The 27068-nt window shown below is 40.0% G+C and overlaps 1 protein-coding gene across 1 annotated transcript in view; it reads left to right on the top strand.

Annotated features, from left to right (window-relative positions):
- The first annotated feature begins 677 nt into the window (after positions 1-677).
- Positions 678-27068, top strand: part of capn5b (calpain 5b) — a 47143-nt gene continuing 20752 nt past the window's right edge. Inside the window, exons 1-3 of the mRNA XM_053649501.1 lie at positions 678-1098; positions 16035-16166; positions 19908-20116. Of these exons, the coding sequence (XP_053505476.1) occupies positions 934-1098; positions 16035-16166; positions 19908-20116 (506 nt within the window). The 5' untranslated portion in view covers positions 678-933. The remainder of the gene's footprint in view (positions 1099-16034; positions 16167-19907; positions 20117-27068) is intronic.

Below are 27068 nucleotides of genomic sequence, written 5' to 3'. Positions count from 1 at the left end.
TATAAATAGACAAAAACTATGATATGTTTTTAATAAAACAAAAATAGGGGGAAAATTGACTTTAGAGTGGTACCAGTATGTGTACTTCATTTCAGGCCACAACACACCACCATGTCATTGATTATTTTCCTATGACAGCAAACCCGCAAGTGGTTTATTGCTTACATATTGGTCTGCACTTATATAGCGCTTTTATCCAAAGCGCTTTACACCATGTCTCATACACCCATTCACACACACACTCACACACCAATGGTAGCAGAGCTGCCATGCAAGGCGCTAACTTGCCATCGGGAGCAACTTGGGGTTCAGTGTCTTGCCCAAGGACACTTCGGTATGTGGAGTCATGTGGACCGGGAATCGAACCACCAACCCTACGATTAGTGGACAACCCGCTCTATCACCTGAGCCACAGCCGTTTATGGTTAATATTAAAGCATATTAACAATAAACAGCCAACATGTATACCAAAATGCTGACTCCAGCATTTTCACAAACACAAATTGCCAGGGAATTGTTACCACAGCCGGCCACCCCACCCCAAACTCCTTGATGAGCAGGTCTACTCATTCTCATAGCTGCACTTTATTTATGACACTATATGTAATAATATACTGCGTTAATGTTGCTGAGAGAACTATTTAGATAAACTGTTTTTGATACTGCATTAACAGTGAGGATACTTAAATATTACAACGTATGTTTAAATAATAGTTATGAGGTTTAGGACTAGGCAGAGGCATGCTTGAGCAGAAGCTTAACAACTTAAAAGACAGACAGTGCATTAAGAGTATTCTCCGGAGCACTACCTTTAGTTCCAGCATCTTTCTCAAGTGAACTCCTGTCATAATTTTTCACTTGTGCTGTCATGGTGAATCATGTCTCTCTTTCCCTTCATTTCATCTGGTCTCCACTGTAGCTGCAGCTTGAAGGATGTTCTCCTCGGTGAAGGCCTTTGAGGGGCAGCAGTATTTGGTGCTGAAGAAGCAGTGTCTGCAAAGCGGGACCCTGTTCGAGGATCCGTTCTTCCCCACTGTGGATGACTCGCTGTTCTATCAGGGGAACGTCATTGGCCGTGTGCACTGGAAAAGACCTGGGGTGAGTCGCTGGCATGAGTTTCTTACATCTACTGTACATACAGGATTTCCATGAGAGAAACGGATATCCAACTCACAGAGTCGCTTATTTTGAAGCATGCTGTGTTGCTTAAACTCTCATTTAGTGTACACAGTTGGTGAGCTGTGTTCAATTTATTCTCGTCCCATGGTGTCTTCCCCAAGGACAGAGGGCTTTGAAAGAGTGCGTGAGAAATGATGATCTGTTATATGAAGCATTTGATGCATTTGATTCACTTTTGTCCACTTTTAAGCTCATAGTATATATTCCATTACTCATCTAATCAAAATGTTTGACCTTTTGTTGAGTGTCAGAGGAGGAGGGGCTTGTGAAAGGCCCTCATTAAGCATCTGTGTTTTTTTATGCTCGGCTGGGAGTAAATCTTTGTGCTTGATATTAATGTATTTTCTGAATGTTTCTGAATGATCTCTTTAGTGTTTTTATGGCTACTTCAGCAGGTACTTTCTGGTCCTGTGTTGAAACTAATACTAGTAATTACCAAACTAGAAGGGTGTCTTGCTGTTTTCTTTGCAAAAATCTGGGATTATACCTGGTCTGATGTACTTTCTAAGATAATATAACTTTATTAGAATCTTTGCTACCTGGTGAGGGTAAATCAATTTTGACTATGATTTCAAAATCCTCTCAGATATCATGATGACTCATGTTACTTAGCTAGTCTTAGCAGTCAGTGTTACAACCATGTATTAACATGACTAAAAATCCACTCAGAAATCCTGTCAAGTTAGCTTGTTTTTCAGCTAGTTAGGATAACAAGAAATATTACAAACATTTATTAATAGGACTAAAACTCCTCTCAGAAATCCTGTTGACTCATGTTAGCTAGTTAGTGTTAGCAGTAAATATTACAAACATTTATTAACATGACTAAAAATCCTCTCAGAAATCCTGTTAAGTTAGCTGGTTAGGCAGCTAGTTAGTGTTAGCAGTAAATATTACAAACATGTATTTACATGACTAAAAATCCTCTCAGAAATCCTGTTAAGTTAGTTTCCCTGCTGAAAGAAACAATAGAAACCCTCGTAGAATTTGTAATGGTTTTTAATGGTTATAATCGGAGTTGTATTGTTTTTTTGGAAACTGTAATGGGCCCTGAGAGTCTCTACTGGTAATTTGTTGCCTTCTATTGGTGGCATGTTATGTCTAGTGGATACCATTAAGGACTGTTAATGGTAATGGTTGTAATGGTTAGCTGATGGTTTGTAATAGTATTTGTAGTGTAAACCATTAGAATTTCTGTGATTTTTTTCTATTATTTTTTTTTTTTCAGCAGGGTGGTTAGGCAGCTAGTTAGGATTAGCAGGAAATATTACAACCATGTATTAACATGACTAAAAATCCACTCAGAAATCCTGTAATGTTAGCTTCTTAGGCAGCTAGTTAGGATTAGCTATAAATATTACAAATATTTATTAACATGACTAAAAATCCTCTCAGAAATTCCGTTTACTCATGTTAGCTAGCTAGCAGGTTAGCAGTAAATATTGCAAACATTTATTAACATGAGTACAAAATCCTCTCAGAAATTGTCAAGTTGTTAGCTACCAAGCCCCCCCCCAACCAGTGAGAACTAAAATGTTCAATGGCACAGCTGTAATTTTCTGTATGAATGAGATAATGTGCTTACTTTACAAAGGTTAGCCACGCTTGTTGTGTCATCGATCCTCTTGCAGTATTATGACCTGCAAGCAAAGCGACAAGTCTAAATAATACAATAGCAGCCTATAAAGAATGCACATGTACACACATTAATGACCCTGCAGCTAAAAGAGAAGGAACTGTAAATGCAGATCGTTCTCCTCAGCCTACAATGCCCAGGGGCAGGCAAAGTGTCAGAACTATCCAAGTCAATCATCCCTCAATCTTACTCCGTCTGCAGCTCTTCTGTCCTGGAACACTGCCTGCTCTGGAATCTCTCTCACAACACACACATACACACACATATACACACGCACGGGGACCCAGAGGAGTGTTCTTCTGCAGCCCCATTATTATTTATCACTGCTAAAATGTAGCCTGACAGCATGGCTGCTTTTCTTGGCTATGAACAATTCCGAATGATCATGAATAGGACTCTCTGAAATCCTCTCAGGTTTTAGTTTTAGCTAGCTAAGTTCAAGCTAGCTAGCATACACAGGATTACAATATTACAAACATTTATTAAACAGACTGAAAAAAAAATCCTGTCAGAAAATATGTCAAGTTAGCTTGTAGTCAGCTAGCAAGGATTAGCAGGAAATATAACAAACATTTATTTAAAAAAAATAGGAAATCCTCTCAGAAACTCTGTTGTCTCATTTTAGCTAGATAGCATTCTCAGTAAATATTACTAATGTTTGTTAAAATGTAACTCACACACACACACACACACACACACACACACATACAGGACCCAGAGGAGTGTTCTGTTCCAGAGCTCCCAAACTGCTGCTTCTGCAGACCCATTATTATTTATAACCGCTAAAATGGACCCCGACAGCATGACTGCTTTTCTTAGCTCCGCAGTACAATTCTACTACATCTGAACCCTCCTCAAAGAACAACGAACTACAAAGAACGTAAGAGGAATCAGTAAAAAATAAAAGTGCTACATCTTGTAATGCTATAAGAAGTAATTTTCTTATGTGTGAAGTCAGCAGGCTCGTATTTTCTTTGAACGTTTTTTTAAGTTTTCTAGAAGCGAGAAAAGCACAACCAAAAGTTGCAAGTAAAAACCACACAGAATGGTATGAAGAAACGAGGCTGGACCTCATTTCTTTCCAGTCCAAACTGTAGATTCATACAGCCTATCAGTGACAGTCATGCCAGGTGAATACATAGAGTGAAAGATTTTGTGTGCACTGAAGTTAATTGACTTAATTCTGCTTCTTCTACAACTCTGTAGTTACTTCATCAGCTTCATGTGATGAAGAATACACACAGCCTTCAATAAGAGTGTATTTTAATAAGAGTGTCCTTCAATAAGAGTGTGCCTAGGTAGAATGGTTTTATGCATATGAAGAGATCCCATGATATAATACAATCGTAACACCAACTTACTGATCTGCAGTAGAATGTTTTTGCATTCCCATTTGATATCATGACCCTACTGTGACTGACAGGATCTACCTGCAGAAGTTGTCTATTTGAGGGTAGGCCTGTCACCATAGCCACTTTTGTTGGATGATATAATATTAGGTTTATGTTATGTTAATTAACCCACTAGTAAAGCGTTTCAGTTTACAGGTGTTCATTCACTGTTCAGCTTCAGGTCACGCAGCTTAAACGGGTCAATCCCTGACATTATTGACTACGACTGGATTATTTCTAGACTTTTCTTCTTCAAAAAACATTGTTAGTACATTGTTAATATCTTGCATGTCATTTTTTTCAGCAGTATGTTTTAATTAAAGTCGGTGCTAGTGCTTGCTATTTTTAATCTTAAATTCGAAGAGGAAAAGCAGAAAATTTTGGTGACATTCATTCAGGTCAGCACAAATGTCCATATATGGTACGGTAATTGTCATGACAGGCCTAACTTTATGATGACACATTTTTGGGCTTCTTTGCAGACAGTGCTGCTTTACAAAATTCTTATGGGCATTTATTTCATTAATAAATGCTAACTATTCAAATATTAAACACTTTAGGCTAATACTGTATGCACATTTACATTTACGGCATTTGGCAGATGCCCTTATGCAGAGCGACTGACATTTCTCTCATTTATACAACTGAGCATTTGAGGGTTAAGGGCCATACTCAAGGGCCCAGCAGTGGCAGCTTGGCCGATCAGTAGTCCAACATCTTAACCACTGAGCTACCATATATACTGAACAGAAAGTGGAAATTGTCTGTTAATGTCGACCTGTCAGAAACGACTTTTTTTTGAGATGGACAGGAAGAATATGGAGATTCATGAATGTTCATCGATTTGATTGTGTCTAATGTAAGTCATTTAGATTATTGTGCTTACTGAGAAACATCTAAAGTGCATGACTTTGAGTTCATACATGGGTTTAAAGACACACAAGTCAGACAGTACGTTTACATGGACAACAATAATCCGATATTAACCCGGTTAAGACAGTACTCTGATTGAGAAACTACCATGTAAACATTATTGATTACCTTAATCCGACTAAACTCATACTCGTAAACACGAATCGAATTAAGACGTGTGGAGTATTCCTATTTTAGTCGCATTACTGACGTGCATTATAGACATTTACACATCTTAATCACACTATTAACGTCGTGTGAGAGTTTTCACCGCATTTTGTGACAGGACACATACACACATGGCAGTGCTCAACCGTTTGACTGCAAACAAGAGAGCACGGCTGCGTCCGAAACCGCGGACTTACCTACTATATAGTAGGCGAAATTCATGTAAACATTATAAGTATGCGGTTTCGGACACAGCCCACGGCTTCAAGCAGTCGTCTATTTGCACGTATAGCATGACAAATAATTAACTGCACTTGAAGCTTTCGTAAAATTAAAAATAAAAACACCCAAAACTGTATAACCATAACGAAGACGAACTGTTTGTTGATGCATGAAATTCTGGAGGGACGTCGGACGGCTTAACATGGGGATGTAATGACGTGTGCCGTTAATCGATCTGTGTTCTATAACATGTAAAACCTGATCATGAAAGGAATATTCTATAAACAACTCATGTAAACACCTTAATCATAATATTGTCTTATTCAGAATAAGGTCAATAATTAGACTATTGCTGTCCGTGTAAACGTAGTCATAGAGAATGAGCAATAATGGCAGACATGATTACTTGCTTTAATGATGACGAGCTGTTCATTTTTTGTGCCCTTTTGAGTTAATTTTCTTCTTTTGTTCCTCTGTGACGTAGTAAAGTGAAGTGGGGTCAGTGTTAGGCCCTTGAATTATGAAGTGTCCACAAATCATGCTTAGCGCTGTTAGCACCCGAACTAATCTCACCAGCTCTCATTTGTCTTTGTCAGTCAGTCTCTCTCTCTCTCTCTCTCTCTCTCTCTCTCTCTCTCTCTCTCTCTCGCTCTCTCTCAGTTGAATGGAGCAGTACATGACAGGCAAAAACAATGAAGGGCTGAAAACACATCTTTTTTAAAAATCTGTTGTCTTTCCATCCACGCATCCAATGCGTATGCTCAGCATGTCATATTCTATCATTTTCATGTTTCACTCAGGGAAACTTTTAGGAACGGTACTGTGTGTTCATATAAAATGGGGTTTACCTGTGTCAGTATAGACTAGGTTTTCTTTGTTTTGTTTGTTTGTATTTTTTTAATCATGTAATCTACAGCTTCTGTCATCATCCTCCTTTCTGTAAGAAAACAAATAGTGCAATCAACATGTTAGGAATAAAACACTTGGGGCATGCTGTTACAGGAAAATAATCAACAACAGCATGATGTGATGCAGTCTGATGAGTTAGTGTTACCACCCTGAAGTTTATTCTCCAATAACAGCACGTCCCAAAGTGTTTTATTCCTCCTTTAACAAAATAAATTGTGCATGTAAACTTCTTTATCACCTATTGTTAACTAAAACTGTTGAGCTGCAGCAGTGTGTGATGGTTTCTGTAAAATAAATAAATAAATAAAATAAAAAATAAAAAATAAAAAAACAGTATACAGTAGGGGAAATAAGCATGGAACAATGAGGTTATTCACATAAATTTTTCACTACTTTTTTCCTGTGTCATTCCACTTTATTACACATAACTTCATTTATGGACTTTAATGTTTGGATTTCTTGAGTTAATACCAAAGTCTGGTGAAAATTTCATGTGAATAACCTCATTGGAAATATATTTACTGAAATAAAGTGATCTCATTACCACACATATTCACTAAGTCATGGCTACTTATAGTTCAAAATTTCCACATAAACAATAGAAGAAACTATTTAATGTTGTTTTAACTCATTATCCATCCATCCATTTTTCATACTGCTTATCCTACACAGGGTCACCGGGAAGCCTGGAGCCTATCCCAGGAAACTCTCCCACAATTCATGGGACACCCTGGACAGGGTGCCAACCCATCACAGGGCACAGTCACACACACATTCAAACTCTACAGACAATTTGGAAATGCCAATCAGAGTATCCCCACTACCCTACTATACAGTAGGCAAAAAGCCATATGCCAAAGGAGTAGTATGTCCAAATTCTCAGTATTCATATTCAACAGCAGGCAAGAAATCCCCGGATGACATACTGCTTCCGCCGAGATTCCGCAGTATAGACTCAACGGACACTGTGCTATCCCATAAAGCAACAGGAAGAGATTTCAGAATCAAAAATGGTAGAAGGAAGTGCATCGGCTCTTTTTAAGTTGTAGGTCACATGACAATTCCAACATGGTGGATGTAGTATGTCCGAATTGTATTCATGGTATACACTTCTAATGATCAGTACATACAGTATCAACAGCCAAGCAGTAGGTACTGTCATAGAATGTGGTTTCGAATGCAGCCCATGTCTTTCGGGAGGAAACTGGAGTACCCGGAGGAAACCCTCAGAAACATGGGGAGAACATGCAAACTCTGCGCTCACAGGGCGGATGTGTGAGGCAAACGTGCTAAGCATTAAGCCACCGTGCCCCCGCCATTCTCATTATAACTCCTTTTTCATAGAGAAACTATAACATATAGAAAAGGAAGCTTGCTGCTGGAGAAATGGTGTCAAAACTAGTAATGTCAAAATGTAATACAAAACAGTATCCCAATATTTAAAAAATGTCTTCATTTTCCCCCCGCATTTTAGTGAAGGGTGCCAGTATTTCCGAAATGCAGAATTATGTATTCTAAACATAATTAAGTAGCGCTTGCTTTTGTCTGGGCTTGTGTCTCACTATTTTATTCATGTTGCCTGTTGCTTACAGTTATGAGGGGCGAAAAAATCTAGATAGGCAAAAATGATTGCTGCGTTCCTTCCTAAATCTCATCACAGCAGGCCCAGAACTTATAACAAGTTTTTTTCTCTCCTGCAGCAAAGAAAACAGCGAGACAAGCATCTGGACTAATCACCGTTTTACAGCTAAGCACGACCAAGAGCAATTTCAGCAGTTCAGCAGAAATGTAACAGTAAGAGATGCTAAGCAGCCTGTCACTAAGCAAAATTGCTAGTTGCTATGCATGTATTATATCAAAGCGCAACAATCCCATCAGACTATGTGTAGATTCAGATGAACATCCTGCATTTTATCCCTTTAATCAGGCAAACAGAAGGACTGAGGCTGATGTCAGCATTCTACCGTCGTGTCGTCTTACACTATGCTCAGGAGAATAACGTCTGCACGCACATAAAAATGTGCCCCCTCCACCCATTTCGAGCAATAGATGAGAGAGGCATGACATAAGGGTCATTTCTCCTGCAGCCCTGCCAGCTAGATCCATTGAAGTCCGGGTTAAAATGGGACTTCGATTGGTTTGGCTTTCTGTCTCAGCCCTCAGAAAATGGCCTAGCAACAGCTCAAGGAGCACAGGAGTACATCATCGAATAGAATTCAGCAAGAAATTCTGGATCTGTGTGAGTGTCTGAGTCTGGCTCATGTTGAGGAGGAGGCATTGTTATACAGAATCTACAAGATTAAACAGAACGCTTTAGAACTGTGATTAAAAATATGTGTGTTTATGGTAGAGTTTGCATAGACTGGTGGACTAATCCATTCACTAGTCAGCTCTGGGAAAAAGTAAGCAGGATAAATGTACTTGTTATTCTGAAACAGTATTTCCAACTAGATAAAGCCAATTCTGCACTCAAACTGCGTTATGCAAGACTACACTGGGAAATGCTTTTTTCTTTTGCTTTATTGGACTGTGAACACTTTTATAGCACTTTGTATGAAATGTAGAGCTGTTGCACAAGGCAGTTCTTTAATCCCGGTTCCTCCCACTGCTGAAGGAATTCCTCCAGGTTGTTTCTGTTGTCTTTTAAAGCTAAATAAAATTGAAATAAAATCCTTGTACTGTAGCATAGTGGATTCCTTCGGTCACATGGGTTGCATGTCACTATCCAGTCTTAGCCAGCTTAGTAAGAGGCTGATCCAGACCCGTGGCTGAACTCCCAGGTCATCATCAGCCTGGAAAAACCACCCAGACGCTGCTGCATCCTCCATCCAGGGAAACCTGAGTTACATTAGCTTCCACGCTGCATGGTCTCAGTTTGAAAATCAGTGATATCAACTGAGGTGCCAGTGCATCCAAGATAGTCCATTTTAAGATTTGTGGCATTGATACACAGATTTTTTTTTTTCACATTTCCATCCCTCCATTTTCTGTACTGCCTGGAGCCTATCCCAGGGGACTCAGGGCCCAAGGCAGGGGACAACCCATCAAAGGACACAATCACACATACTGGTGCATCTCAAAAAATTAGAATATCAAGGAAAAGTTTTTTTTTTTTTTTTTTGTAATTTAATTAAAAAAGTGGAACTTTCTTTTTTCTAGATCCATTACACATAAAGCCTTTTTGTTGTTGTTTTAATCTTGATGATTACGGCTTACATCTCATGGACATCAAAATTCCAGTATCTCAAAATATTAGAGTAAATATATAAAAGTTCCACTTTTTGAATTAAAATACAGAAAAAACTAACTTTTCCACGATATTAAAATTTTTTGAGATGCACCTATACATTCACACACCCATTCACACACTCCAGACAATTTGGAAATGCCAATCAGCCTACAACACATGTCTTTGAACTTGGGGAGGAAACCAGAATACCTGGAGGAAACCCCCGAAGCATGGGGAGAACATTAACAGTAAACACTGTAGTTGTAAATGAAATTTTAGCCTGTATATTGGTGTTAATTGAAGTGCGGTCTGATGCATTATTTGTGTTTAATCAGCATTTGACTGCACTAATAAAATAGCTGAAACATAGTGATGTCCTATGGAAAAGAAAACTAGTTGACAACTTTTTTAAAACTCTGGTAGACTACTAAAAATAAATAGTCATGCAATCCCTAGTTCATGGAGGCAGATGTTCCACTATCCTACTGGCCCTGAATCTAAATAGACAGAATACAAAGATAGTGACTTTCTTTTCGAGGAAGAAATTAACCATTTTACTCTAAGTTTATGACAAGATGCACTATATGTCCAAAAGCATGTGGACACCTACTCATCAAAGCCATATATGCTTGTTGAACATCCCTTTTCAGAGTCTGTAACCCTTTTGCTGCTATAACAGCCTCCGCTCTTCTGGGAAGGCTTTATTCTGGATTTTTGCTCGCTCAGCCACAAGAGCATTAGTGAAGACCGGTATTGATGTCAGATGAGGAGGCCTGATATGCAGCCGGCGCTCCAATTCATTCTAAAGGTGTTTAATGGGGTTGAGGTCAGAGCTCTGTGCAGGCCACTCCTACAGTATCATGGTTCTTCCACACCAACCATGACAAACCATATTGTTATGGACCTCGCTTTGTGTACAGGGGCTGTATCAGGGGCTGCTTTAGTGCAAGCAGTCTTCCAGGAACATAAGCTTACCATTGAAAGAAATTGCTAAATGGCTAACTTGAAACAAACTCAACAAAACAGAGATGAGCACATGTACACTGTGCACAGATAGCATTTTAACATGTTCAAATGGCGTAATAAAAAGAAATGTAGCCAAATATATTTCACAAAATGAATCAGCGATTATTTCCCCACTGATGTTAGTGTGATGAGAGATCAATCAAGTGAATAGACAACGATAAGGCTAGTGTTTAAATGACACGAGTGAGTTTTTACCTCAGATGATGAGACAAACCAATGTGGATGTTGCTGATCATCAAAGTTATAACGAACATTTCCTATTGTAAACTTAACATTCCAGTTTGTCAGTTTATTTTCCCATGGTTATAATGTAGAGGTAGGCTTCCCATGGATTTGGTTATAAATGTAGAGGTAGGCTTTCAGTCAAATTGAAATGAATTTTCTCTCTTTTTAATTGAACAGTAACCAGACTTAAATGCTGCTTCATACTTTACTTGTGGTTGAGATATTGTACATGCAGAAGAGAAACATGTTTCAGTCGAGGAAAGTCTGTAGTTCTGTAGAACTGTATATAATAGAAAATGTTAGAATTTCATCATGTGATGAGTTTTTAGAAGTCGCCACTCAAACCTCCACCTCTTAACAAACCACTAGTTACATCTGTGCAGTTCTAAAGCTCCGCCCCTTACTGCATTTTGTTTTTACATTCGGCAGACAAAACATCCGAGGATGATGTCAGGGTTCTGCGGCAGAATCGTCTTTTACAGCGTGGTTATGAGAACGACACACACCCACAAAAATAACAATTCATATCCTGGCTTTTATGATGAATCAGAGCACATCTCTGCATTACTTTCTCTCTCTTAATCTCTCCCACTCTCATTCCGTTTCCAACTCTCCTCGAATAGTGTCTGAAACACAAGTGCACTATTGATCATTAATTCAATGTAGAAGCCGTAAAGTGCTCAGATTGGTTTTTATTACATTTTGGCTAAGTCCATCAGACATGAAGAGTACGAATGAGTGTCAGAAAGGAAAAAGAAATGTCTCAAATTTAGTTCATTTATTAAGCCCGGTCACTGAAAACAACTGTTTCTGAAGCACCAAACATTGTGATATCTACTGTGTTAAACACCTTTGTGTCAGGAACTCCACGTCAGAGCTATTATCTAAAACTGTCTAAAATTAGGGATAGAAAACTGCTATACATGTTTTAATATTTATTCAGCAAACTCTACATATGGTATAAGGACTCCATGTTTGTTTTTGTGGTGCATGGTGCATAAGTAGTTAGCACGTTTGCTTCACACTTCCAGGGTTGGGGGTTCGAATCCCGCCTTTGCCCTGTGTGCGCATTTTGCATGTTCTCCCTGTGCTTCAGGGGTTTTCTCCAGGTACTCCGGTTCCCTCCTCCAGTCCAAAGACATGCATTGGAGGCTGATTGGTATTTCCAAATTGTCCATAGTGTGTGATTGTGTGTGCGACTGTGCCCTGTGATGGGTTGGGACCCTGTCCAGGGTGTCCCCCGCCTTGTGCCCCGAATTTCCTGGGATAGGCTCCAGGCTCCTCCGTGACCCTGTGTAGGATAAGCGGTGTGGAAAAGGGATGGATGTCTGTTTGCAGTTGATTGGACACAATATTTTTTTCAGAATTGGGAAACTTTTCTCACGTTTTTTTAAAAGACCACTGCCCTTGACATGCTAAGTAACCTTTTTTCTGGCTTTAACCTTTTGCTTTTTTTTTAAATAAAATGTTTTATTGTATTTTATTTTACGTTCTTAACTTTATTTTGCTTTAGCCTACTTTTTTATTTTTATTTTATTTTTCCCTTCTTCCTAGGCCCTTAGGTGGTCATGTGGGCTTGATGAGTGGGTTGATTGAGGGTGGGCAAGGGAGAGATTTGTGAGTGGGCTGAGGATGGGCAGGCTCATGTTTCTTTTCAATTCTGCAATTTATCAAAGTGTTCAAGAAAATATCCTGCGCTAGCGGCAGTGCTATTTAAAAACAGCCGCTGCTCATCGGAGTCCAAGTCAAATGTGGGCTGGCAGCTGAGAAAAAAAATGCCTAGTGAAAAGCATCCTTAAGGTAAATAGCTTAATAAAAAGATGTCAGTTCTTTTAATCAGCATCATAATTATTGTAAGTATTTTTGTAACATTTTGTGTGTTTAAGGGTTACAATATTTTCATTCGAGTACGACTGCCTTAAATGAACCCCATCAAAGCAACATCGCCGTGAGAAGACACCATTATTCTGCAGTCACATCCACACAGGATGGAAAATCAGTCATGCTGTGTGAATGTAAATATAAATGTGAATGTGTGAGTGTAAAATAGGAAGGCCCCACACAGAAAGACTCAGCTGGTGAGCGGAAGAAAATAAAGGTGTGGGTTTTCCCATGACATCATCACACTTCCTCTTCACACATTACAGGAGTACGATGAAAAATGAAGTCTGTCTGTTGCCCGATATGAGACACACATCGTGGGGCCGCTATGTACGGCATACCAGCTGAGATCTGGGAAGCGGTTCAAATAGAGGAGTGTGTGAGTGCGTGTGTGTGTGTGTGTGTTTTGCCGTGTAATATAAGACTTGTCGATTCATTCCGTTGCAAAGGTCCAGTGTTCAGAGTCGACCATAAAAGCTTAATTTTCCTCCTGCGCTCATTTGCAGAGCCTCCTGGGGGTGAGTAGTGAGGGTAAATGAGCTGTAGTCTCTCTCTCACACACACACACACACACACAAGCACGCACACACGCACACACTCTGCACTTTGCCTGCTGCTTCTCTCAGCTCCATCTCTCTTAATGTCTCTGTCCCAGCCCTCCTGCCCTGAGTGTGTCCCTGCGCTGATGACACGGGTAGTAAAGAACTACACTGTTCACTTTGCAATAGGTCCAGAGTCCTGTCATTTATTCACACTCACTGGGTCATCCACAATCACAGTGCTTAAGGGATTAATTAAAGGATTAGTTTTCTTAATTAAAGGACTTTGAAAATTAAATGTACACAATTCGTCTGAAATATAATCATTCAGAATCAGAATCATTTTATTTGCTGTATACATTTATATGTTTTAGGAATAATCGTGATGTTTGGTCACAACACAATACATTGAATACATACAGTGACATCCACTAATATTGGCACCCTTGGTAAATATGAGCAAAGAAGACTGAAAAATTGTCGTTATTGTTTAACCTTTTGATCTTTTGTTCAAGAAATTCACAAAAATACTCTGCTCTCATGGATATCAAACAATTGCAAACACAACACAGGTTTATAAAAAAAAAAAAAAACTTAAATATCTTAAATATAGGTGTGCAACAATTATTGGCACACCTATGAGTTCATATGAGAAAATATATTTGAAGTATATTCTCATTGATATATATTTTTTTAAGTACACCTGGGTTACTAAAAACAGGAAATTGTTCAACCATGACTTCCTGTTTCACAGAGATATAAATATGAGGTAACACATATTCCAAATTCCCTTAGTCATTCATAACAATGGGTTAGACCAAGGAATATAGCTGTGATGTGCAGCAAAAGCATTGAAAATGCCCATTTCCACCAGGGTAATAATTAGGAAGTTCCAGTCAACTGGAAATGTTATGAATCAACCTGGAATTGAACGTGTGTCTATATTGTCTCAACGCACTGTGAAGAGGATGGTTCGAGTGGGCAAAAAAAATCTCCAAGGATCATAGCTGGAGAATTGCAGAAGTTATTTGCATCTTGGGGTCAGAAAGTCTCCAAAACTACAATCCGAAGTCACCTACATCACCACAAGTTGTTTGGAAAGGTTTCAAGAAAAAAGCCTCTACTCTCATCCAAAAACAAACTCAAGCGTCTTCAGTTTGCCAGACACTACTGGAACTTCTATGGTTCGGGTTCTATGAAACCAAAGTAGAGCTTTTTGGCAATAAACACCAGAGGTGGTTTTGGTGCACACAGAGAGGTAGCCATATGGAAAAGTACCTCATGCCCATGGTTAAATATGGTGGTGGCTCTTTAATGTTTTGGAGCTGTTTTTCTGCCAGAGGACCTGGACATTTTGTTGGGATACATGGCATCATGGACTCAAATATCAACCGATATTAAATGAAAACCTGACTGTCTCTGCCAGAAAGCTTAATATGGGCCGTGGTTGGATCTTCCACTAGTACAATTATCCAAAACATACATCAAAATCAACACAAGAATGGTTTACTGACCACAAAATCAAGGTCCTGCCATGGCCATCCCAGTCACCTGACTTGAAAACTATAGAAAACCTGTGGGGTGAACTGAAGAGGAGAGTCCACCAGCATGGACCTCGAAATTTGAAGGATCTGTAGAGAATCTGTATGGAGGAATGGTCTCAGATCCCTTGCCATGTATTCTTGAACCTCATCTAATGTTATCTAATCATACACACGCACTACGGACAATTTGGAAATTCCAAATGTGTGAATGGGTGTGATTGTGCCCTGTGATGGGTTGGTACCCCGTCCAGGGTTGGATGGATGAAAGTTAGTTCAGAGAAATGGTTGAAATTCTTCAGTGATTCTTCAGGTAATCACGTATACACTAAGTATGGAAATGGATGGATGGATGGGTTCCAACACTGGAGCAATACAGTAAAAATAGTTCTGGTTACTTTACACTTTTCCTAAGGTTTCGTGGTACACATACACCATCAGACACACACAACTAGACTGCTGATAAAACCAAAAATTCATCTCTCTGAAAAAAGTAGTCCCTTCTCTGTATAGAGCAATCATACAGATTTAGAGCTTCATTTACAAACACCTTTGAATGAGGAATCATGAAAGCATTCTACAAATATGTTTTGCATAAATATAAATAATTTGATGACTGCCTTTAGACTTTAGACCATTTGAGTTTCGGGTAAACAGGATTTTGTTTTTTTGTATCAGCACAATGTTAAAATATTTGTTCCATCCATATACCACAGGTGCTGTAGATAGAGGTATATAAAAAAACTGGAGTAATTCTTAAATCTATTAGTCTAGTAGGAGTCTCAGTCCTTCTTACTCTCTCTTTTGATAGCTATGGCTGAATCAAAACTGGTTATGTGACTAACGTAAGGAAAATGGGGTGAATGAACCAGCATAGTTTCATCAAACCTCCATGTCAGTAAAAGTCTCATGAAATCGAGTGGACTGTAGAGTCGAACCTCTAGACACAATTTATTTGTCCATTTTCGTCCTCCTCGCACTGAGAAGAGATTTATGGTCTCCATCTCAGAGGGCCATTTTATCTTCCTTTCCTTCTTTTTATTGCTTCTTTAATCCATGAGGAGCCTTCACCGCTTTCTTGTATTCACAGCTGCTGCTATTCCACAGTCTCTGTGATCTGTTCACACATTCATACTTTCTGACTGGTCAGTTTCTTTCTCTTTCTGTCTAAATCAGGAGCTGTGTGATGATCCTCATTTGTTCGTGGATGGCATCAGCGCTCATGACTTGCACCAAGGGCAGCTGGGAAACTGTTGGTTCGTGGCGGCGTGTTCAAGCCTGGCCTCGCGCGAGTCTCTGTGGCAGAAAGTAAGTTTGTATGTTTTGAGCAGGGCTTTTTTTTTTTTTTTTCCTTTTCTTTTTTTTTTTTTTAAATGTTACAAACATTAGTGAATATTCAGTTTCACTGTAATTTCATCTTTATTTATGAGCTGGTTTTGTACAGGGCATCTACCAATTGCAGTGTGTTTAAAATATTCAGTTTAATGCTGAATAATAAGAGATTTTGCAGTCATAACCCTCAATGTGAAAGAGGTTTCAATATGATCATATAGATGACTCAACAGTGGTACTGACAGCTGTAAGTCAAATCAGAGGTAAAAAATTAATGAGCTGTTTTTAATGTGTTGTTGTTTCTATAGTAACAGCTCATTGACAGGGACTTGTATGGGGGATAATGTACACAATCTAAGATTGGTAATAAATAGATTTTAAAATGTTCATGGGAGGAGTCTTGTACCCTGGAAATTGGAGTACCCAGAGGAAACCCCTGAAACACGGGGAGAACATGCATACTCCACACACACAGGGCATTCGAACCCGGGATTCGAACCCCCAATCCTGGAGGTGCAAACGTGCTAACCTTTAAGCCACTGTGCTCCCTAATATTGCGTCTCATTTACCAAACTGGATATGACTGAATTTATTGCCTTGTTTGGTTAATTAATTGGCTGGTTTGTTACCATTATTTTGTCAGTTTAGCATAGTTAGCATGTCTATTACTAGTGATACCTGATACTGAGATTCAGGCATGCATGTATGTATTGTAGTCCAAACCCAATTAGCACCTCATCTAAATAAATACCTCAACTAAAGTCCTAGTCATATATTATATACAACTATTGAAGACAACCATGGATGGATGGATGGATGAATGAATGAATGAATGAATAAACACTTTCTCCTCAAGGATCTGTGATATGCATTATTCTTTCACAGATGAAAAAATATAAGGATATTTTGTTTGGGTTTTTTTTTTATTAAATCAGATGCTTTGAGTGAATTGTCATCAGTTATTCAATTATTGTTCTTTCGCAGTAAATAAAGGTTATTTTTAGGATAATGGGTGCCCTTGCGCAATGAATCAGATGCTTTGAATTCCGTAAACAAACCAGACAAATGCCTTTCGGTGAGCAAAGTCATCTAGTCATGTTTTCCACATAAAAGGCCTACTTATGCATTATTCTACACCTACACCTCCAGCAGCATATTTATATGTTAATATCTTTACCCTTAGCACAGTAACTGCTGACAGTCGGTGGATGAAATGTAAAGGATCTGAACAGGCTGCGTCTGCTGGACATATATAGTACCTTCATGGTGGATAGAAAAGGCTGCTTGCTTTTCTGTTGTTTCCTTATGTCTTCTGTCTGGATTGTCTGTGTCCATTCTGCCCACACAGTCTGGAGCCAGTGGTGCTTCAGTTTGCTTCCTGTCAAGATGACTTGTTGCTCAGGCCAGTGCTGTGATGTTTGTACTTAAGGTAGGGAGTATATTCCTTGGAGCAGCTGGAATATGAAGCAACTGGATTTGCAGGGTTCCGTCTATTTTAAGTCTCTCTATTCAACAAACGTATCTTGTGATGGACACTTGTAATATCTTAAGACTCTGACCATCCGCTGAATCCATTTTTTATTCTACTGTATACCCGTCTGGTTGCTGATACAGGACATTAGCTTGGAAGAAGCTGTGCTTCAGTAAGAGCTTTGTTCCCTTGACAGTATTAGCTTTCAGCAAGCTGCCTCGTTGAGTCAGACGTGTATACACTAGGGCTGAAGGAATTTCAGAAGGAGTGATGAGTATTTTTTTTTTTTTTAAGCTTAGCTAGTCTGGTTTTTCCCCAAATGTCACTCAATTACACTGGGAAGGGTCCAAAACCTATTTCATAAGGGGAAGCCAATCAGTCTCTTGATATACAGTGTATGCCATAGTGTAAATAAATAATAAAGAAATACTTTAGTGTATGTGTGATAGGCAAGAATTTCAACACAATTCCCTTTACTGAGAATAAAGCAGGATTCAAAACTCATTCATAATGGAAAGGAGATTTTGGACTTAATAATACATCAAAACTATATACCTTTTCAGATGGGCTTTAAGAATACCTTTGACAAAAGAAGAATGTGTTGAAATCATTCTCATGGCTGGATCAGGAAGCAGTTGCAAGGTTGTGATGGACTTTAACAGGAAACATGGCAAGCACATCACACACGACACTGTCACCAAACTTAACAAATTAAGACATCCGACTGAGAAGTGAACATTCACGAACATCCACTGACAAAGGCACACCCGACATGGTGCTGGAAAACATAGTCCCCTATGTATGGAGAATTTTGGGACACCCTGTAGTCATAACTTTAAAAAATCACAAAAAGAGCTGTCTAATTTTAGTCTACTTTTTATCTGGTTCTCTCATCTCAACTAGATTTTCTTTCCACTTTAAGGATGCAGCACTAGCATTGCTTTCTTCTATGGTAAATGTTGAGTTCTTTAGTGTGAAGTAAAATCCATCAATGTATGTTCCAGCTAACATAAGACACTTATATAGTTAACATAAGTTAGCCACATTTATGTAAACAATGCTGCCAAAAACATTTAGCTAAAAATGGTCAAAAAAGGCACTTTCAGTTTTCAGAAGAGAAAGAGAACAAACCAAATTAAAGATTAAATAGGCCTACAACGAATTGTCAAATCAAACACTTTACAAATAATGTTACTGCTGATGATAATTAGAAGGTGGTTCCAATTAATTTCCTCTCCAGTGCTGGTCAGTGGTCAGGCATGTTCAAACAGTTTGAGCAGCAGGTCAACAGTCAGAAAATGTTGGCCATGTGGAAACATTTCAAGGGTTCTACTGTACAAGGGAAGTTAAACAAGCTATTTGTAAAAGGATTATATCAAAAGACAGCATTACACACACACACACACACACCATGATGCTCCCCTCTCCCTTTAGTGTGTAGGTGCTATCAGTTTATATGCAAGGGTTCTGGTGGATGTAATATTTAAAAAAAAAAGGGGAAGTATGTGTAAGTAAATTCACATTGCCCTTCAGCTTTTAGAAGACTGCATGTGTGCACAGTATGAAAACAAGCTTCCTCTCTGAAGACAGTTAAAAACTTAACCAGGCAATTCAGACAGCAGTGATGTTGAATCTAAACAAGTTTAAAGAGCAGCAGTGCCACGCAAACTGGAAATGTTGATGCATTTTTGAATAATTTTACTCATATTCATGGTCGGAGCATGTACTTGTGGCAATAGACCTGCTGTTCATCGAGCAATTACCACAGAACTGTGCTTGAAATCCATTCTCTGTGCTGTCTCAGAGGAGCTTAATCTCAATGAAACAGCTCCTCTACGCCTCTTAAATCACTCTGATGTCCTTCCAGCAGGAGCTGTTATCATTTTGTAAACGGCTGCTCGTCATGCTCGTCCTATAGTTCCTCGGTTGCAAGCCTGAGCCTCGCAGCATGCTAATCAGAGCCTAGTCAAATTGGAAACCTTGATTGGCATGGCCCCTCCCCAGAGGAAGCTGGTCCCCAGCCAGCTTGCATGCGGGAACAAATCATGTAGCAGGCCACTGTTAAACAACAGAGCTAAAAATAAAACCAGGTCTATTTTTGGAAGGCAATAACAATTATTTGATTTCTGTGACTACGATGAATTAGCTCTGTTTTTTATTATTTAAAATCACAACAACAGGATCTGTGCAATCTATGTAGCTTCCTCTCTCTCTCTCTCTCTCGCTCTCTCGCTCTCTCTTTTCAGGTTATCCCTGACTGGAAAGAGCAGGAATGGGATCCGGAGAAACCAGACTCTTACGCGGGAATCTTCCATTTCCGCTTCTGGCGCTTTGGTGAATGGATGGACGTGGTGATCGATGACCGCTTGCCCACAGTGGACAATCAGCTGGTGTACTGCCACTCAAATGATAGCAATGAGTTCTGGAGTGCCCTTGTGGAGAAAGCTTATGCCAAGTATGCGCTTCAATTCTAAAAGATGTGAATTCGGTTACTCTGACTTGCTTGCATGTTATACAGTCAACTCCAGAACTATTAAAGATCTCACACTGAATAACTGGAGCAAATTTACTTTAGATTTCTCCCATATGTTCAGTGTGAGATTAAGGTACGTACTTATCAGCAGACATTTTTCGTAACCTGTTTTAAACCCTGTTTTACAAAGGGTGCCAATAGTTCTGGAGCTGAGTGTAGAATCATTCTTCCTAGTTCTTTACAACAGTTAGCATCATAGTAATGACACTACTATGAATTGTATTGTTGATCTAGATAACTTTTTTGTTTTATTCTATAAACATTTTCATACAAACACAAAAATGTTTCCAATGGTCACAACTGCAAGTAAGATTTAAATATGTAATAATAATAATAATAATAATACAAATAACGTGTTATCTTTATTGGTTTAACATTTTATAAATATATGCAGTGTAAATTAGGGGTCACATTACTGAGACACCACTACGTTTTTTCCCAATAATAAATCCACATGTAAATGAATGGTCCTTCTTTAAACATATGCAAATACAAAATACAGTTTAAAGAAAGAAAATTTCATTTCACTAACTGAAAGCATTGTTCTCATGATTTAAATCATAGTTATTCCACACAGGTCAAAATGACAGTATTAGTCATGTTTTTCAGGAAATAAAGTTCATGCATATTTTAAACCTACACCTGCAGCAGCATATTTATATTTTAATATGTTAATATATATTTATATTCAGTTCCACAGCAGAGCTTATACACACCAAAATGCTGACAGAATTGTGAAGAAAGAAAATCAATAATGGTGGGCTATTCAATTTTTTAAAAAAAAATTATGGTGGACTCTGTGAATCTGTGGGATTTGTTCTTGGTGGAAATCAGTATACTAGTGATACAGGAAAAGCTCATATGAACTAGTTAGCAATAGACTATAAGTTATGAATCTATAATATTGAAGTTGGTTGAAAATCAGTATAGTTTGCAAAATTGCTTACACATAAAAACATACAATTTTGATTTTGTGTATTCGTTCCAGTCGCTGTAAAATGTCATGTCAACGCCGGAATCGGCATTGCTTCACACAGAGCGGCCTACAAACATGGCTGTGGACTACAACTCTTAGAACGGCTTACAAACATGGCCGCCGAAGACTACAACATCCAACAAACACTATCACTACATTCAGCCATCAGGAACTCTAGCACATTCACGCTCACCATCCTACTGATTACACACACCTGGACTCACTTACACAATCACGCCAACAGTATATAAGCACACTCATTCCACCACCACAGTGCGAAATATACGCTCATTGTTTCTTACCTGCAGATACCAAGCCTTTATTAGCTGTAGTGTTTTCTGGTTTCGATTCCTGTTCTAGTTGTTTGGTTTATGTCTTTGTCTTTTGTCCTGGTTACTCTGATTGCGTATCACCTGACTACTGCCTGCATCTTGACCACCTGTTTTGGAGTTGTTTGCCTGTTGTTTTAATGAAACTCTGAGCCTGCAACTGTCTCCATCTCCACCACCTGACAGAATACTTTGCCTGCACATGGAGGCAGCAGGATTCCAAGAGTGGCAACAGGCCCTGGCCTCCCTAGGGCACCTCTTTGGTGAGCAGCAACAGCAGATTGTCATGATCAATGCCCAACTCTCCAGCAACACTGGTTACTATGGTGGCACCCTCTCAGTCTGCCCTGTTGCTGATCACTTGCCCTGACAACTATTCAGGTGATTTTGCTTCACTGCTCCTTGTATTTCTTCAGTCAAGAGGGAGTGACGGAAATTGCTAAAATTGCTCAGTTCATCAACTTGCTCACATATAAGGCCCTCACCTGACTAGTGCCATCTAGAACCAAGGAGGAGAGCATTAAACCTCTTACGAGTGCTTTTAGGAGCTCTTCCTGCAAGTTTTCAATCATTTTCCCAAAGGAAAGTAAGTAGGAGAGCAACTGCTCACACTCTGACATGGCAACCAAGTTTGCATTAGAGTTCTGTACCCTCGCCGCTGGCAGTGGCTGGAATGAGCCAGCACTAAAGGCAGCCTACCATCAGGGATTGAACCCCAACATTCTAATGGAACTGGTTTGCCTTGATGATCAATCATCCCTCATCGATCGCTCCATCTGTCTCAACCACTTACTAAAGAACCGGATGGGCAAACCACAGATAACTTCTGTGACGGAAATCTAGGAGCCTAATCCCATGCAATTTGGACAAGCTAAGTTGACAGATATGGAATGCCAAAGGCCTCAGAAAATCAAGTTGTGCTTTTACTGCGGCAGTCCTCAGCACTCCGTGTCTTCATGCCCATTGCAACCCAAATCCAGGTCTTCTCCAAACTGCACCAACTGAGAAAACCAGCCTTCTTGCTCCAACACGGTGAGTGTCCCCAATATTAAAACTCACCAAAATTTTGCCATAATTGTGCAGATAGGTGACCCGGATAGTTTTTCTACTGTCTCAGTGTTGATTGACTTTGGAGCAGCTGGCAACTTTGACAGCTCTCTCGTCACAAAACTGAACCTGCCTACCCAACCACTCTGTAATCCCCTGCATATCCAATCCCTTGATGGGGGACCCATTGGAGGGGGTTCCATAATCCACTGCATTACACCCCTTCTCAGAGTCAGTGCCCTCCATCAGGAATGAATCTCTCTCCTTGTCACAGTCACCAAGAATGTTCCTATCTTGTTGGGGTTCCTCTGGCTGCACACCCATGACCCACAGATCTCCTGGTCCAACAGAGAAATCCTCCACTGGTCCCCACACTATTTAAACCACTGTCTGCAGGCCCCTATTCTCCTATTAGCATCTACTTCCATTGAGAGTCCTGAAGCAGACTCTAACACAGAAATACCACCAGAGAATCAGGACCTCGAGGAAGTCTTTAGCAAGACCAAAGCTAGCAGCCTCCCCCCGATCAACCTTATGACTGCGCTACTGAGCTCATGGCCGGTGCTATGCCCCTTTGCAACCATGTGTACCCTCTCTCAGTTAAGGAAACCTAAGCCATTGATGAATACATCACAGAGGCCCTGGAACAAGGATACATTCATCCTTCCACATTACCAGCATTAGCAGGCTTTTTCTTTGTAGAAAAAAGGGTTGAGGACTCAGGCCATGTGGATTAAACCAGGTCACAGTCAAGTATCATTATCCACTCAAGGAAGCCAAGATCTTCACAAAGCTCACTTTGGGCAGTGCATATAGTCTCATCCGGATCCGAGAAGGGGATGAGTGGAAAACGGCCTTCAGTACTACCTATGGCCACTTTGGGTACTGTGTCATGCTGTATGGGCTATCTTGTGCACCTGCAGTGTTCCAGTGCCTCATAAATTATGTCCTGTGGGATATGCTTGGAAAGTACATCATTGCATACATCGATGACATCCTTATCTACTCCCCTTCCAAAGAGGAACATGTCACTCACATCAGGAGGGTTCTTATACAACTCTTGGAGAACCAGCTGTTTGTAAAAGGGGAGAAATGTGAGTTCCATGTTACAACAATATTATGTCTTGGCTACATAGTCAATCAAGAAGGTGTTTTCATGAACCAGGATCAAGACACTGCTGTCACCAAGTGGCCGACCCTTACTGCATTGAAGGATCTACAGAGGTTTCTGGGGTTTGCCAACTTCTACTGCCAATTCATCAGAGGGTTCAGTTCTATCACGATGCCCCTCAGGTCCCTTCTCATTAAAGGTCCCAAAAAACTACAATGAAACCCCTCAGCAGACCAAGCATTTCAATGGCTCAAGGAAGTGTTCACATCAGCCCCTACTTTAAAACATCCAGACCCTTCCAGGCCATTCATTGTGGAAGTGGATGCTTCAGAGACCGGCATGGGAGCTGTGTTGTCACAGAGGTTTGAAGAGAAACCTAAGCTACCAACTACATTGGCAACCAATAGCTCCTGGCAGTGAAACTACAATGACCACAAAAACTTAGAGTACATGAAGACTGCCAAAAGACTCAACTCACGACAAGCAAGGTGGGCCCTGTTTTTTGCAAGGTTCGGGTTCATTCCCTTCTACCACCCAGGGTCCAAGAATTCAAAAACTTACTCCCTCTCACGCCTGTACCAAGCCCCCCCCCGAAAAAAAAAAATTAAGGACAAAACTGCTACTGGACATCCAGGTACTCACAAAACCCACCTATTTATACAGGGGAAGTACTGGTGGCCCTACATGCTCTCCATCATCCAAAGGGTCATAACTCTTCATGTACAGTCCAACGTACCCCAAACGCTACCACTGATAAACTTCTTCCACTCCCCATACCACAACGACTGTGGTCTCACCTTGCTATAGACTTTGTCACAGATTTACCATGTTCTCAAGGTAATACAGTCATCATGGTGCTCATAGACAGATTTTCCAAGTCTGATTCCCCTCCCCAGTCTCCCCTCAGTCTTAGAAACGGCAGAGCTCATTTGTGATCGGGGAGACCAATTCACCGCCCAGGTATGGAGCAGCTTTATGGAGAAGTTAGGAGTATCAGTCAGTCTCACATCTGGTTACCATCCCCAAGCCAATTTCCAGGTCGAGATGGCCAATTAAGAAATAGGCTGGCTCCTATGAGCATAATGTGGTAACAATCAGGAGGACTGGGCCCCGGTTCCTGCAGAGTACACCCAGAACTCTCTACGTCATTCAGCCATGCACCTAACCTTAGTCCAGTGTGTTGTATGTACCAACCGCCCCTGTTTCCATGGAACGCCAACCTCTCCGACTCCCCTGCCTTCGATGACTGGTTCAGGAGAAGTGAACAAGTGTGGGAGGTTGCACACCAATACCTAGAACAAGCAACCCAGAAAAAGAAGGAGCAAACAGACCTTGCAATGCCACTCCACATTATGAACCCGGAGACAGCGTATGGCTGTCCACCAAGGACATCAAGGCCATGCATGGTTACAGAAACCTCACCCACCGCTACATAGGCCCCTTCAAAAAACATCAAAACAAATCAATGAATTCACATACAAACTCCACCTACCACGCACCCACATTCCATGTATCTAAGCTCAAGCCAGTCATGCTAGGACACCTAGCCAACAATGTACCCCCCTCCACACCCCCAGCTCCCCTAGACATTGAGGGACAACTGGCATACATAGTCATGGGGATCTTAGACCAGAAAAGAGATGCTGGGTCCCGGTTCGGGATGTTCATGACCCACTGACCCACTGCCAGAAAAATCATACAAGATGTCCTGACATACCAGGTCCACACCCCGGGGAGACCCAGGAAGCACTCTGCAAACATGGCCACCGAGGACTGCAACATCCAGCAGCCATCATGGACTCACATTTACCATCCTACTGATTGCACACACCAGGACTCACTTACACAGTCACGCCAACACTATATATGGATACTCATTCCACCACCACAATGCGAAGTATATGCAAAGTAGATTCTTACCTGTTGGTACCAAGCCTTTATCTTACCGTAGTGTTTTCTGGTTTCGATTCCTGTTCTTGTTGTTTGGTTTATGTCTTTGTCTTTTGCCCTGGTTACTTTGATTGGACATCACCTGACTACTGCCTGTATCCTGACCTTGATCTTGCCTTACGTTTTGGATTTGTATGCCTGTTGTTTTAATAAAACTCTGAACATGCAACTGTCTCTGTCTCCACCACCTGACATAAAAACCCTAAATTGCAAGTAACAATTCTGATACAAACTATTGATACAAAATTGCTGCACATATTTTACTATTACACTACATCAAAGAAAACCTGTCAAGCTTCTAATGAAACGTAATTTAAGGCTATTACGTTAACCATATATTTCATTCACCAAGCAGCAGTTCTCGGCAGCAATTCTTTTTAATGCCCATGCTGTTATGAAAGGTATTTCCATTTTTTTGCACGCTGCATAGTATAATGCTTTTACTTTTTGGACTTTTTGCTTTTACTTTATCAGTGTTTTGGGTTTTTTGGGGCTGAATAATGGCTTTTTTCCATTATTAAAATTTCTGTCTGTGAGAGAGAATGAGAGCAAGCGTCTCTCGCCCTTGTGAGACATGAACTCAGCACTAAAATACATTAAACAAGAAAACAATCTTCCAAACAAAAGGCCTATATGTTTCAGTGAAATCTGTCAATTAATTTTTTGCCTTCTTTTAAACATCAAAGAATGTTGTACATCAAAAGTGCTGTGTGGTGCAGCAATGTCGGCTCTGCACTTTGGCATTTTACTCTACCCAGGAGCAATGCCCAGTAATAGAATCCTGTGCACTGTTATGTTTCTGTTATTGGTTAACTAGATGACTAGTCGAGCATAAAAATCCACATTGATCATTTTTAAAAACTGACATTATCAGTTATTCAGACTAAATGTTGCAGTCCTAATCTCAATATAAATACACCTGTTCATAGAAGGCCCTAGAGTTTGTTAGAGAACATACCTAAACAAACACCATCATAAAGAAGTCAAGGACAAAGTTCTGGAAAAGTATCAGTCAGGGTTTGAACATCCCATGGAGCATCATTAAATAAGATAAAAGATGAGATAGGATAACATTTTATTAATCCCTCGTGGGAAATTTCAGTGTTACAGCAGCAGATAAGGGACAACAGAGAATATAAGACAAAAAAGAAAAGCAACAGAAAAGTATTAAAATAAATGTTTGCAAAAGGCTGCAGCGAACATTACACGAAATATACAGTACACTAAATATAACCAGATACACTACATACTTTACGCAAAATATAACCAGACACACTCGTGTGTGTGTGTGTGTGTGTATTGATGTGTATATATGGATTATGGCAAAATGGGAGAGAAAATGACCAGGTACACTCGAAGGTTATAACAGTGTGCAAAAATGTCATTTTACAGCATTGTACTGAGAAAAAATCATAAAAGATGATGTTCATCCTGCAAGGAGTAGTGGAGAAATTTTTTGTT

Source organism: Ictalurus furcatus, chromosome 18 (assembly GCF_023375685.1).
Source record: "Ictalurus furcatus strain D&B chromosome 18, Billie_1.0, whole genome shotgun sequence".
Taxonomy (NCBI): Eukaryota; Metazoa; Chordata; class Actinopteri; order Siluriformes; family Ictaluridae; genus Ictalurus; species Ictalurus furcatus.
This window is presented reverse-complemented; position numbering and strand designations above follow the sequence as displayed.